The sequence below is a fragment of the Enoplosus armatus genome, chromosome 7, assembly GCF_043641665.1.
Source record: "Enoplosus armatus isolate fEnoArm2 chromosome 7, fEnoArm2.hap1, whole genome shotgun sequence".
NCBI lineage: Eukaryota > Metazoa > Chordata > Actinopteri > Centrarchiformes > Enoplosidae > Enoplosus > Enoplosus armatus.
The window spans coordinates 22,950,865-22,964,381 of NC_092186.1; the positions used below are offsets into that span (position 1 = coordinate 22,950,865).

Sequence of the window (13,517 nt, forward strand, 5' to 3'; positions counted from 1 at the left end):
GTTGATTATTAGAAGCATCTTTGCTACATATTGATTTTCTGTCATTCTGGCTTGTAAGCTCTTGCTGCAAAACAATGTGAAATGTATGCACAGCATGCAACAGTGTTTGCTGTAGCAAGGTCATCAGACCAGGTTGAAAACGAATTTCAGTCTGCATGGCATCCTCTCCGATGTGCTGTGATGCAGTGCAGTATTTGCAGCTGTTTTCATTTTTCTTTCACGAGCACAGTTGGAACTAGCACAGCCTCATTAATGCACAGATTTACCTCGACACACGTTGCCATTGTCTGGCTCATAACCCGCCTTGCAGCTGCAGCTGCCGATGGGTACCATCCACTCTCCATCACCATTACAGTAGAGCTTTATGGGCACGTCTACTTCCTCGGCGTTGGGGATACAACTTCCTCTAGCGATGACTAATGAGGTGGACTCTGCCCCAGTCAGTGTCTGCACAGAATCAGAATCATAAAAATATACATGATGGACAACAGCTGCACCAAAGACAGATGAAAAGAGCACCACAGTTTTCAGTTATTTCTGGCCCATACCTCTGGGAAAAAAGCAAAGTTCTGCACAATGCTGGGGCATTTCTTGTAGAATACCCTGACAGCCAGAAGGGACATGCAAGCGCCCAGATCCTGGAAGGCCAAGTGGAACCCTCTGCCTTTGGACAGCGGCCCGAAACTCCGAACTTCTGTGTTCACCTTCATTAGCCTTCCCCCAAAATCAACCTGGGAGAAACTCTCATCTGCTGCGATGGTGTCCACCTTACAGTCAGTTACAGACAGAGAGAAGGATGGGAAAGGCAAAAGACAGAAAAATGTATGAATTAACTTGTTTTAGGTTCTTCTGTCCCTGTTCTTTCTAGAATGGAACATTTCATTGAGTAGTGTTTGAATCTGCTGTAAAATACTGGATAAATGCACTTGTGACCACAGACCATATAATTTTATTATGCTAGAATTTAGTCATAATTTGCTATTTCCCCAATGGAATTCAATGATGGCACCAGAGGTGGCTGCTTGAACACTCTGGCTCATCGACAATGGAACAAATGTGGTTAATTGAAAAACCGCAAATGTGCAGGGCTGTGAACATGACATGACAACTATGAATCCCAAAGAGCACTGGGAAAATCAGTAAGCGTTAAATCCTAATAGCTGGAGGAAGTTAGAGCTTGAACTTTGTAGAGAGAACTTTGCAAAGTCAGCATTTGGGGTGTTCTGGATTCTTGATCAATCCAATCCAACATACTAAATATGATCAGATGTCTGATTTCCAGCCTCTGGCCTGGATTTTTTTCCCTGAGTGGCAACTGACGAGGCTCATGTGCACTGCAGCACTTAACTTTCCTATTTGACATGCCAAATGAACAGAACGAAGCTGAACCAATGGCCGTAACACAGCCCAACAGTATTCTTTGTGTCTTCGTGCTGAGTAACACTGAGATTATCATCTAATTTTTACTTTGAAATGCTAATTTACAGCGTGACAATACTCCCACTACGAGCAGCTCTTCACACTTTGTTCACACTCTGGTGTGGACCCATTACCTTAAGAAAAGGGGCATTGGCCCAGTACTCCACCCCTTTGATGCCCTCTGACACGGTCCTGTCGGTCTCCAGGTAGTACAGGTTGAACGTCTCTTTGCAGGAGCCCAGGACGCTGGGGATGGAGGCGCAATCGCGTACAGTGAAGCGGATCTCCACGTAGATGCGCTGTGCAGCCCGCCGGTCGATGTAAGTGGTGAGGAGCCAGTTGTTCTGGCTGGGCTCAAACACGTTGCACACCTGGTACGTCCTGATGGTGTTGAGGTTTTCATCATAGCCGCTCACCTCCTCCCACTGGGAATGTGTGTGTGAGGAAGGGGTAGGGGGTATGGATGAAAGGGGAGGAAGAGGGGAAAGGAGAGGCTAAAATGATTAATGGGTTTACCAAGACCTGACACAAATTAAACTTTCTCTTTCCCTCCCTCCCATTTTGTCTCTCTCTCTTTTCCTACCTCCCCACTCCCCTCCCTCATTCGCTTTTTTTCTCTCTCCTCTACCTTGTTCTTTTCTGAACAGGGACAACCATTCATCACAATTAGAGCCACTCACCTCAAACACACACACACACACACACACACACACAGGCAGCAGACCATTGTAACCGGCTTGCAGCCAAGCCAGCATTTAAAAAGTCCAAGGGGTTCAAGAAAGTGGGTGGAAGACTCATTCTATTGTATTCTATTCTATTTCATTTTATTCTCTTCTATCAATTTGTCCATTGCGGACTCATGTCCGTGTGCTAGCTACACATCTCTGATCTATTGGAATCCATTCTATTCTGCATCAATAGCGGTTAATTGGTGTCACCTTGCAACTGTAATTAGGATTTTGACAGACTCGTTAATGGAGCACTGTAAAGTGTACTCAAACTGCTTTCCCAAGGGTACACACACACACACACACACACACACACACACGCATACACCTACACACACGTACAGTACACCTTTGCACAATGTTCTTACTCCATTGGCAGGGAACGATATCCAGCCAAGCTCAGCTGTCGCTGTCCTTGTATCCATCACTGTCTCTGTCAGACAAAAAGAGAGACAGACAGAGAGTGAGAGAGAGCGAGAGAGGGATGAAAAGAGGGAGCTGCGGGAAACAGGACAGGTATGAGTTTAATTAATAGTCAGCTCAGATTCCAACTTTAGTGCTGCATAGTGATGCGTGTCATTCATATTCATAAAATCCCACTTTACACCTTTTCTATAATGCTTCTCCCTCTCCTCTTTCCTCCCACTCTATGATAAGAGATGAGTATCCATAAACAAACCAGGCCTCTGGTTAAGCTAACACAGTATAAACAAAAGTAACAATGATATGACACAATGACAACAAAGATAATCCAGTCACAAACAACATAATTATTTCCTGCCTAGTTAGCATCCATCTCATACTGGACAGTGCCAAAGCACAACACTATACATATATAATGAAACAGTATGACGTCCTGGTATCCTAGAAATAGTAATCCAATACTTTATGAATATGATTGCAGTGATGGCGGCTGGCCTGAAAATAGCAGTTTGCAACAGTAATATCAGTTAGCAGCATTATCAGTTAACAGAAAGCAGTTAGCAGCAGCAATAGCAATTTGAAACAGAAAGCAGTTAGCAACATAGCAGATAGGAACAGAAAGCAACTGACAGCTAGCTTAGCAACAGCAAACACAGTCAGCAACACAACGCAATTAACAGCTAGCACAGCAACAGCTCTAACAGTTAGCAATAGATGGCAGTCACCAGCAGCTATAACAGTTCGTAAACGCAACAACAGTTAGCTTGGAAGCAGAAAGCAGTCACCAGCAGCTGTAACAGTAAACAGCAACAGAGGGCGGATAGCAACAACAGAAGTTAGCGACAGAATGCAGCCACAATAGCAGTTAGCCAGCAACAGAAAGCTGTTAGCCACAGCATTAGCGGTTAGCCACAGAAAGCAATTACTAGCAGCTATGCCTTAAATTGAGAAACGGGGTGAGGGTGAAGGTGGTGGCAGTACCGCTGCAGCCACTGGCTAGTGACTAGTAGTTAACCTGTGATTCCTGAATGAAGGTTAGGCTTGCCGGTGGCTAGTTAACTAGCTAGCCAGCTAACAAGACAACAACAACATGTAACTAAGACAACTTTGGAGTTACCAGAAGGCATTTTTCTTCTCTATTGGTGATGGCTAGCCGGACCCCCTCACCTACAGTCCTTGTGCCAAGCTAAAGTAAATCTCTCCACTGAACACACAGGGACAAAATTGATACAAATCTTCCCTTCCAACTCCTCATTACTGAATTAAGTGATCACACTATACCACGTTACTTAATGAGTTACTGCCCAACACTGGCAGTCAGCATAAATTAAATAATAATAACAGATTAGATCAGTCAACGGCAGCAATAACAATTAAACAGACAGTTCTATTATGTGAATGTGTGTAGGTATGGTAACATTCAGCTGATCTGGGTGCCACTAATGACTTCATGTCTCCACCTGAGCCTACACTATCAGCTCTCTCTGCTACAGTAACCTCACATACCAACCTGACACAATGATTTGATCACAGCTGGGTGACACACTGACACAGTACTGTACATCACGAAGCTACTTGTGCTCCCTCAGTTGGCAACAAAGATGTACGAAAGCCAAGAAGTATATGACAACCCAACAACAAAAGCTACTTGACAGCAAGCGCCCAGATGGCAACATCCATGGTATAACATGTCACTTCGTATTATAGATCCCACTGTGTTAATGGCGAGATATTGCAACGTGAGCGGCCCTGAGAACGATTCTCAACATATTTCTGTCAAGTTTGTGCCGGAAACGGAATTAATTATCTTTTTTTAAACCTGGGAAACTTAGATTAACATGTCCATACCTGTTAATGTTGGTATGGTACAGTAAGCGGAGGGAAAACCACATGCTATCAAAAGCAGATTTATGGAGGACACAGTAATAACAACAATCTGATGAAAATCTTAAAATGTGCTACTTCCACTGTGACTAAAGACCGTTATATAAGAAATATATTTGTCACCACACAGACGGCTAAAAACGATAATTTCCCCTTGTTGTTTCAGGTTCGTGGGTCTAACATGAACTCCTGTACAGCTCTTCAGCATTAAATGTTGCCTTGGCACTCATTAATGTTCTTTTAAAGGGGACCTATTATGCTCATTTCCAGCCCTATATTGAGTAGCTTTGCACGTTTCACAGTTAAAAAAAATCCTTTGTGCAGCCCATCCCTAAATGCCCGCTTTCTTCTGATTGGCCAACTTCTCGGAAGCCTGCCGAGGGGCGGCGGCAAGCCCCCAGGAAGTGCGCTGGGCTTTGAAGGCAATTTGACATAGTGGCCAAAGAGCGTTATTGCACGTCACGTGATGCACACTGGCTAAAAAATACTTTCCCCCATAGACTTACATTGTGAAAGAGACATAAATAACATAAATCAGTGGATAATTATTTTTGAGGTACATCGACTTCCCAGTGCAAACACTTAAATAACCCTGTATCCAGCACCTGGTGCTTGTGAGCACCGCCTCATCCTCTTGCCGGTGTGGAGGTTCCGAAAGCAAACTGTAAACCTACTGTGTAACGCCATTTCTCGTTCTTGATGGAAAATGGCAATTTCTCAAATCCATCCGTACGTTCAGGAGCCTGAATCTGACCCGAACTATGAGAGTGGACAGCACCATCTGCAGCAACCAAGACTACAGCAGGACGTTTCTGTTTATCCTGCTTATTACTTGAAGTGGTAAATGACTGCTAGTGAAACGTTGTTGTGCTGTTGCCAAACGACTGTATAGTATCTCCCTGCACCTTTGGTTTTTTGTATGCTGGAGTACATTAAGTGCTATAATACCACGCAAGTAGACTGTTTTGCGAGAACACGTCCATACATTTACCAAGAAGGCCGTAGACAGGCTTTTGGCTTGGAACAAACTTCTTCGCTCGAGCACCACTGGCGAGCTGTGCCTGGATCAGATGACTGTATAAAGAATCAGATCGTCCCGAAGGTAGAAAAAAAACAAAAAAAACGGTGAAACCTGGTATTCAGAGCAGTCCGAACCTGAGCTTTTACTTTGCATAATTTTTGCTCACATGGTTTCTCAGCTCTCCTACGTTACTTGTGGCTGGACTAAACTGATCAAAGTGAAATTAACAGCGACGCGATGCAGCGAGCGGACACGCCGAGCCACTCGAGCCACCAACAGGGTAGTTGGCATGCCGACAACACAGACCCTTACATGGAGCCCTTTGTGATAAAACATGGTGAGAAGATTCGACGACATCACACCATGAGGCAGCCGGAGGCAAACAACCCCCCTTGATTCCTGACATGCTCTCCTCCTCCTACTCCTGCACTCCTTCATTCTGTCGCCCTGCCTCTCATTATCTCCTCTCCTTCTCCTCACACCCTCCCCACCTTCATCCTCTCCTTCACTCTACCTCTCTGTCTTTTATCTCCCCCTCTACCTTGGGTGCTTTTTTTTTTTTTTTTTGTCAGCGAGCTAGCCTAATTACGGCAGAACCCAGTTTTTCAGCTCTCCCTTGGGAGTGAAGGTCGTTTGGGAAAATGAAATGCTTGTCCCGCAAAAATGTGACTATCAAAATCTTGGACCAAAGCTTATCCAAACGGTGACAATTGTCACTGTCTAATTTGTAGCTTCAGTGCGTTTAGTGGCATGTTGTCAACAAAGATTTTCAAAAACCGATCCACAGCAGAATATACACCCAGTTTATTTCTGCCTTGCATATTTTGCCTGTTCAGATGCCTTTGAAGTTTGGGTAAAAAAAATAAAAAAAATGAGGCTAAAAAGAAAAATGGTAATACGGAGCGAAATCCACAATGTTGACAGAGGAGATGTTGGAATAGCTCATGCACTCTTACAAGCTCTACCTTGCAGCGAAGTCTTGCAAGAAGGGATTTGATTCAGGGCTTTGCTTAAAGAATAGACCAATGGCTGTGCACCGTCATACTCCACCATGCCACCATATTTCTACTTCAAAACACGCCGTAAAAGGCATAATCTCAGGCAATTTCAGGATACAATACACAAACTTTGCTGGTAATACATTTATTGTAAATTGATTGCACCATCATGCCCAGAAACTCCTGGGAGACCTCTGTGATTCATTATTTCACGTTACTACATCACTCTCACAGCTTGAGCATTATGACCAAGTGCTGGGAGAGTGATGTGGGTGTAAAAAAGTTATGAAGGCAAATATCTTTTTTAAAATTTTTTTTTATTAAATATATCCAACTTCTTATTTTATATTAAGTCAATTAAACCAAATAAAAAATGTCTTCTCCCTGCATTAGGGCTAGAACTAATGATCGCTCACGAATTTTATCGATTAAGTGATTGTATTTAACCAGGAAAGGGAAGTGAAGTGTCCTGGCCATCACAGCAGCATCACGTAAAACATAAAACACAGAGGTTTCGAACATATAACTTAACAGATGAAAATGGCCCAAAAAAAAAAAAATTTGCACATGCATAAGGCTACAATAAAATCCAGATAATGATTAAAAAAAAAATAAGAGATGTGTCAGGGGAGGCCAAGAGGCCGCAATTAAAGACACAGCTGCTCGTAATGAACATTCTCAAACGGCTCGTTTTGTCGACCAACTGTCCACAACCAAAACATATTTCATTTGCTGTCATATATGACAAAGAAAAGCATAAAATCCTCACCCTTTAGAAGCGTAAACCAGCAAATGTATAAATAAATGAATTGCTTCAGCACTCTTTGCACATCTTTGTACGATTACAAACTACTTGTCCAGGCGCGTAGGAACCAGCATAACCACACCATATCAGCAAGCAAGCTTTGTGAGTTCTCAGTTTAAAAGAGACGAGGTGTATGCTGGGCTTATTAGAGTGCATCTACTCATCAGTCTAATTAACAGCACACAGCACACACCTCTCTGAGCATAATAGGGTATACTCTCCGATCAGCCTAATTACTTTTGACATATTGGAGGCTGTGATCGCAGTGTGCCCACCTCCCCCGCAGCAGTGCACCTCCTTAACCAGCGCTACACCACTGAAACGAAAGCAAAGCCATTTTGTGGCAGAGGGAACAGCAGGTGAATCTGTGCGATATGGTGGCAGTCGGAGAGGCTGTTAAATCCTTGTTGTGGCCAACGAGGGAGAAGGGAGAAAAGTATTTCCATCACAGACGCTGAACTAGAAGTAATGTTGCTGTTTTTCTGCCTCCTCCTCTCTCTCTCTCTTTGTGTGTGTGTGTGTGTGTGTGTGAGTGTGTGATGTATAAGTACAGGTGGTCAAATGGCAAGTGAGGTCGGTTCATCTTATGCTAATTAGCCTAGTGTGCTCTATCCAGATTAGTCTACTGTTCAAAGACAAATGCAAATTATCTGATTTATATGGCTCTATATGCCTCTGAATGTGTGTGTGTGTGTGTGTGTGTGTGTGTGTGTGTGTGTGTGCTGTATATACTGCTTGCACCTCTGAGAGAGAGAAAGAAAGAAAGACAGAAAGAAAGAAAGGACGCCTGGGAGCATCATACTCGAGGTTAAGGGAGCACACCGAAATAACACGCAGACGTGCGCAGACACACACTCAAGCCCAACACGCGCTAAAAGCCCTCCCGGAGTGAAAGACGTCATACCGCCCGCAGAGACAGTTGTTGACCAATCAGGCGCTGAAGTGGAATGACACAACATCACGGAAGGACAACTCCAGTCAAGAGCAGACACATTCAGATGCAGATGTGCACTTGCACAAATCACACGGACAAACACAAACAGAGCAGCGTTCCTTTTAATAATACCTCACATGACCCCAAAATCAATTACGAAGACAATTATGGAGCAGGGCACACTGCTCTCGCACACATGTAACCTGGGCGAACATGTACCTCTCCACAGGAAATGATGAAGTGAACACTAAGATGAAGAGCTAAACAAAAAGCTGGCTTGGAGCAGAAGAAGAAAAAAAAAGAAAAGAATGAAAGCAAGTGTATTCTATAAGTCTTATCAAGTTTTAGCACCTCCTGCATTAGGCCCACAGGAGCTCCAGTCGGCTTCAGCTACACTTTGGCTTGCACACAGCCTGCAAAGTCTCACCTGATGACTTTTCCACGTTCAACATCAATCTGACGTACTGGCTAATGGGCTGACCCTGTTGTCTTAAAAGAGTCTGCTCAGCACTTCCCGAACACGTCGTGTCAGCGAAAAGCCGACATAACTATGCAACAACAGTAGATTTACACGAGGAGTAGTGGATGTTGTGGACAGAATTACATTTCTGCAACAATAGCATGACACCTTCATGTCATAAATTAAAGAGAGAGTTTGGCTCTGTCTTTTTTTTTATCCACTCACCCGGAGTGGAGCAAATACATAGATTATGTTTTAGGTGCAATTTGAGGACATAAGAAGACTAATCACCCTGAAGTTACTCAATTACTGGATGTGTATGGGATCAGTAGCATCTCAACTTCAAAGGGAAACACACCTACAGGACATTACAGTATGTGCAGTTAGTCTGATTACAATATATGTTGCAATTTACATACTTATTGTTGTTTATGTCTCTCCCTTTAAGAAATTTGATTGTATCGAACATCTGATCTCCTGCCCTCATGCACCCATGTAGTATCAGTAATATCACACATGATGACACCGCATTCATGAAAATGTTCCGTTATTGAGTGCTGAGCTGAGGATAGGCTTATCCCTGTTTAACTTACCTGCAAGGAATTTACGTCTCCAGCTATTTAGTATTGCACCTCAAACAGGGTGTGTGACTCACAAGACGAAGAATGGTCAAAATGGCGGAATCATCCTGACTTGTAGTCCCTACTAATCGGTGAAGCTAATGCTAATGCGGCTGATAGCGTCTTGAGTGAGACCCTCCCTGCCTGGGAAATGCCCGGGAAAATTTCAAACTCCACACCTCCAGTTTATACTGCGGGCTTTGTGCTATACATTTGTCACCAAGGCCAAATAACTAGAGGCCCAGAAGCCTGTTACTGTTACGACTGTTTCCACAGGCTGAAAAGTACCTCATTACAGGTAAACTGACCTGTAGTTGTGTCAAATCGGTGGACTGCTCCTTTAAAAGTACACCTTTACCTGGTGCCCTGATGTGAGTTTCACTACTATTAATTAAAACTTTGTGTAAAACTGTGTAAAAATCAAAAGCAAACAGTGTCCAAATAACCAGTGTATTTCCAGCTTTGTTAAGCCCTAGATTAGATGATGCCTCATCCACTACATTTTCCTGTTACCCAGTGGGCTCTGCGACCAGTCCGTTAAGTGTCGGACGACAAACTTAAGCCACGTCTTAGAGGTCTCCTGACAATATGCGAAAGAAGGTTCTGCTGTATCACATCGATCGGTTCTTTGTCCTCTGCTAACTTTTCCCGCTAATACTGGTATTCATTTCCCTCTTGAGTTCTCCTCCTCTGCATGCTGCGCAAAACAAACTAGCCACAAGGGGCTCTTGGTCCTAGTGTATTAATAGCTAATCTCTGTTTATTTGCTTTCACACACTGCAGGGACACTTGGGCCTGCCACCATATGTACCGGTTACTGGAAAGGCCAAGCTGCAGCCTGACAGTACATTAGTGTTGATGATGAAGACAAAGGACTGCAAGCCATTAGTTGAAATTTTGAGGCAACTTGTCTTAAAAATGATTCTACAGTTTTTATTCCACAGTTATTTCTAGTTAAATGTCTTCCTCTATGATTTTATTTGGTTGCTTTAAGGACCTGTGTTGACAAATCTTACTGCTTCCTTACGGCAGTCTATTGGCTTTGTTCCCCATTTTCCTTTTTACTAGAACTGATGCTTTTTTTTTTTTTCAATAAAGGCCTGTTTTGTGTCAAGAGCAGCAATTCTGACAATAAAATATCCCTATGTCAAAGTTCCACTCGAGGTTGCTGAGTTGCTCATTGTGGTGTTCCGCTTGTGCTCTCCGTTGCTAAATTAGGTGCTACGTCTTTTAAAAGTATGTTTGGTTTCAGCTACTGTCAGCTCCACTCTTATTTATGCATTTAAACTCCTTTTACCCAGAGAGGTAATTCAAGAACCACCATGCCTGCTCAAAGAGTAGACTGGTTCTTCTTGATTTTGAGCATTAATCAAATGTTGTTGAATTGCTCATCTGCTATAAGTGACCCTGCAGTGTATTATGTCATATACCATTTGTTAAATATTACTGGTCACTTATCACGAATGAGTTCTGCCTGATCTGAATGACAAACAGCCGTTTTACTTATTAAGTAATGACACCTTGAGCCAGAAACATCTTAAGTTGGTTGCTACGGAAAAGTTGTAAAGCAGAAGATGATGGACATATGATACAAACTTCTGTGAAGATAAGAAGATAAGAATAAGCTTGAATAAGATCACTGTGCGCTACCTGCCCAGCACCAAACAGCAGACGGTGTTAACGACTAGCTGGTGAACATTTAGCAGCTGAAGAGCCAGATGTTTCCCCCGGGAGTTGGCAAGGACCAGACTTAGCTTCAAGGGAGAGTGAATATTATACTTACACCCATCAAGTGACCAGAACCAGGGCTCAAAATGAACGCTAATGTTGCTCAGCGTCTGCTAGATGTGTAAAAAGGCAGCTGTTTCGCCAACACACTCAAACCATAGCTAACTTTATACGCTGATGATATGTCAGTGTTCTGTGGCCAAAAGATGAATCAATGTGGCTTTTTCCAATATTATTTATACATCTCCCAGAAAACTTTTGACTCTCCCATAACACCAACCCAAAGCACCAGCAGCGAGCATGAACAAAAGACTAGCTGGCAAGAGCTGAGCTGCGTGGACACAGATTTAAAGACATTCACTCATCCATCAGAGGTAAAACACACTGCAGACGTTTCCAGGCCGAGTGTGCCCACGAAGCAGCGTGGTCTCGCGGCAACAGATCTTCAGGATCAGATGTGTAACCAGTGCCTTTGCGGTATCGGGTTGTTTTTGTCATTGCTGACACGTCGCTGTTGTTGTGGATGGAGGGCTGGGAGAGGCGCAGGGCCGCTGTGTTAAAAGGAACAACCAAGCTGTCACACATGAGCACTTATCTGTGTCACAGTTTCTTATTGAACAAGCGTCCCACGCGAAACACACACGCCCGCGCAACACACACACACTGTCGGCCTCAGACCTGTCTTTGCTTCTTTCTTTATCTTTCCCTTTGTGTTTCTCCCTCACCCTCTGATTTCACCTCTCCTCTCTGTTGTTAACAGCCTTGACCTAGAAAATTTGTGGTGTCATGATTTCACTTGATGAAAGAGGATATGCTCGTCAAAATAACATCTCATCGCTGTCCTACAGAAACCTTGTGTCTCAGCTTTTCAGAAACTGAAAAAGGCCTTTGAAACCCCCCCCCCCCCCGAAACCTGTGCATTTTAACAATTTACAGCTGTCTCCATTGCTTGTGTCGCTGTCAGAAAATCAAGGTTGACAAATGTTGGTGCATAGCTCCTATAATGTTGGATTTCTTTACAATAGTGAACTTTGATGACTTGTCACTAAGACATGTTATACGTTAGATAATTCAGTAGACACAGTAAAACACGGCAGACCTGTCAACAAAACACATTTTTTTAAAAGAGGCAGGGCAGGTGTGTGGCTTTAAAACACAGAAGATGTATCGTGGTTCTCCACAATATGGCTGCTTGTCACAGTGGAGGCTTGTCACCATAAATATAACTGCCACATATTGAGGGCTGTGCTAGTCACTGTAAAATAAATAAATAAATAAATAACGAACTTCTTGTCTTTTAGAAAATAGGAACGGCATGACAATAAAACAAGAACATATTGGGCTCTTATTTTTAGAACTGAGCGGTGATGAAGCCTGTCTTTCTCTTTCTCCCTCTCTCTGGAAGAAAACTTCAAACATGAAACTGCCACCACCACAAAAAGAAACGTGCACACACAAACACACACGCACACACACACACGCACACGCTCGCTCAGAGACACAAGCGCCGTGTGAAGCATCCAGTCTTGTCACTGTGGCACAATCCTTTGTGCCTTTGTGACTAACACAAGGGGAACAGGCCTCTAACTGACACGCTCTGTTTATGAGGAGAGTGACGCCTGTAGACGCCACATTAGACGTCGCAGCGCGCCGCATCGTTTGTTAAAGCGAATGTTAGGCGCCTTGATAGGGCGCATAATTCAGAGAGGCTGCATGAGTGGGCACGAGTGAGGATGATATAGCTTCTGTAGGCACAAATAAAAGGCTATGCGCTCGACGTGGAACATGTGGTGAATGGGACGGGCAGTCATTTTTATTAAATGTAAATATAAACAGATAAAACAAAATGGATTTACACTTTGCTCGACTTACAGTGCAGCTGGATGTGACTGATACAGATGTCCATGGATTTGTAAGTGACAGTTCAGTCTGAAACATGTCAGCATATATCTGGAGGCTCAGTGAGTGAAAACCAGGTGAGAGAGGAGAACAGCTGTTGAGCTGATAGATAGAGGACCACATCACCCTGCACCAATCTCGACACTGGCCTTATTTAGCGGAGTGGGTATCGGCCAGATGTGATGTGCAACTGCTTCACAATGAATGCATTTCAATGTGAAGGCGGCGGTGGGCCTTTGCTGGTAAACCGGAGGTGTTGACAATGCCATCTGCAGTAAAAGCACTGCCCTCAGGTCAGGGTATGGTAAAAATGGAACTTAGGCTGATGCATTATGACAATGCAAAGCAACATAATAACAAATCCTGTTGATGTATGAACTTACAGTGAAGCTGTTATGTGTAACAGTTGCAGATGCAGCCCCATGTTTCTCAACCTGACTGATCCAAATGTATTCCATGCAGCAAGGAAGCAGTGGTTAGGATTGGTACTGGGTGAAAAAAACATCAGATCGGTGCACCCCTAGCTGAAGATTATTGTTTGATGTTTTTTTTTTCTTTTCTGCAGTACAATATTCGACTCTTGCACTGCACTGCAATG

At 43.5% G+C, this 13,517-nt stretch overlaps 1 protein-coding gene across 2 annotated transcripts in view; it reads right to left on the reverse strand.

Annotated features, from left to right (window-relative positions):
* Positions 1-13,517, reverse strand: part of LOC139287335 (ephrin type-B receptor 1-like) — a 70,262-nt gene that overhangs the window by 41,912 nt on the left and 14,833 nt on the right. The window contains exons 2-5 of one of the 2 annotated variants that reach the window (XM_070908314.1): positions 2,516-2,580; positions 1,554-1,844; positions 549-767; positions 267-447 (exon numbers count right to left, since the gene is read on the reverse strand). In XM_070908314.1, the coding sequence (XP_070764415.1) occupies positions 267-447; positions 549-767; positions 1,554-1,844; positions 2,516-2,580 (756 nt within the window). Of the gene's footprint in view, positions 1-266; positions 448-548; positions 768-1,553; positions 1,845-2,515; positions 2,581-13,517 lie in introns of those variants that run through there. The other variant, XM_070908315.1, reaches the window with a different exon arrangement.